We start from the raw sequence: 619 nt of genomic DNA on the forward strand, positions 1-619 counted from the left end.
GATGGAGAATGCCTTTCGGAAGTCAGCATTGAAGGCATAGATGATAGGGTTGAGTGAGGAGTTGGCCCAACCGAACCAGACAAAGACATCGAAGGTGGTAGAACTGATGCAGAAGAAGTCAGAGCTCTCGTTGGGGTTACAGAAAGGAACCATGCAGTTCAAGACGAAGAAGGGCAGCCAGCAGCACACGAAAACGCCCATGATGACCGAGAGGGTCTTGAGAACTTTGGTTTCACGCTTGAAGGACATCTTGAAGGAACTTTCAGACTCCATACTACCGTTGTTACCCATGCTACTGTGGCGGTTCTTGGCGCTTTCGGCCGCTCTTTCGAGTGCCGAGATCCGGCGTATCTGCTTCTGGGCAATGCGGTAGATGCGGGTGTAAGTGACCAGCATAATGGCCACAGGTATGTAAAAACTGATCAGGGAGGAGGAGATGGCATATGTCCGATTAAGGCTGGAGTCGCAGTTGTCTGGGGGAAGCTCGCCGTAGGTGCCGTTCAGCTCCGTGTAACTGGTTGCCTGGGCTTTGTGCCAGTTTAGCTGCACGGGGATGAAGGAGATAAGGATGGATAGCGTCCACGCCACACTTATCATGATGAACGCCACCTTGGGCGTC

At 52.5% G+C, this 619-nt stretch overlaps 1 protein-coding gene across 1 annotated transcript; it reads right to left on the reverse strand.

Annotated features, from left to right (window-relative positions):
• Positions 1-3: 3 nt before the first annotated feature.
• LOC107735083 (D(1)-like dopamine receptor) lies at positions 4-615 on the reverse strand (the record flags this gene model as incomplete). The annotated part of the gene is made up of 1 exon (XM_016546889.1): positions 4-615. A coding segment is annotated over one exon (612 nt), but the record flags the coding sequence as incomplete, so codon positions are not given.
• Positions 616-619: the final 4 nt, after the last annotated feature.

Source organism: Sinocyclocheilus rhinocerous, unplaced genomic scaffold (genome assembly GCF_001515625.1).
Source record: "Sinocyclocheilus rhinocerous isolate Xijiao unplaced genomic scaffold, SAMN03320098_v1.1 C35763835, whole genome shotgun sequence".
In the NCBI taxonomy this organism is placed as follows: domain Eukaryota; kingdom Metazoa; phylum Chordata; class Actinopteri; order Cypriniformes; family Cyprinidae; genus Sinocyclocheilus; species Sinocyclocheilus rhinocerous.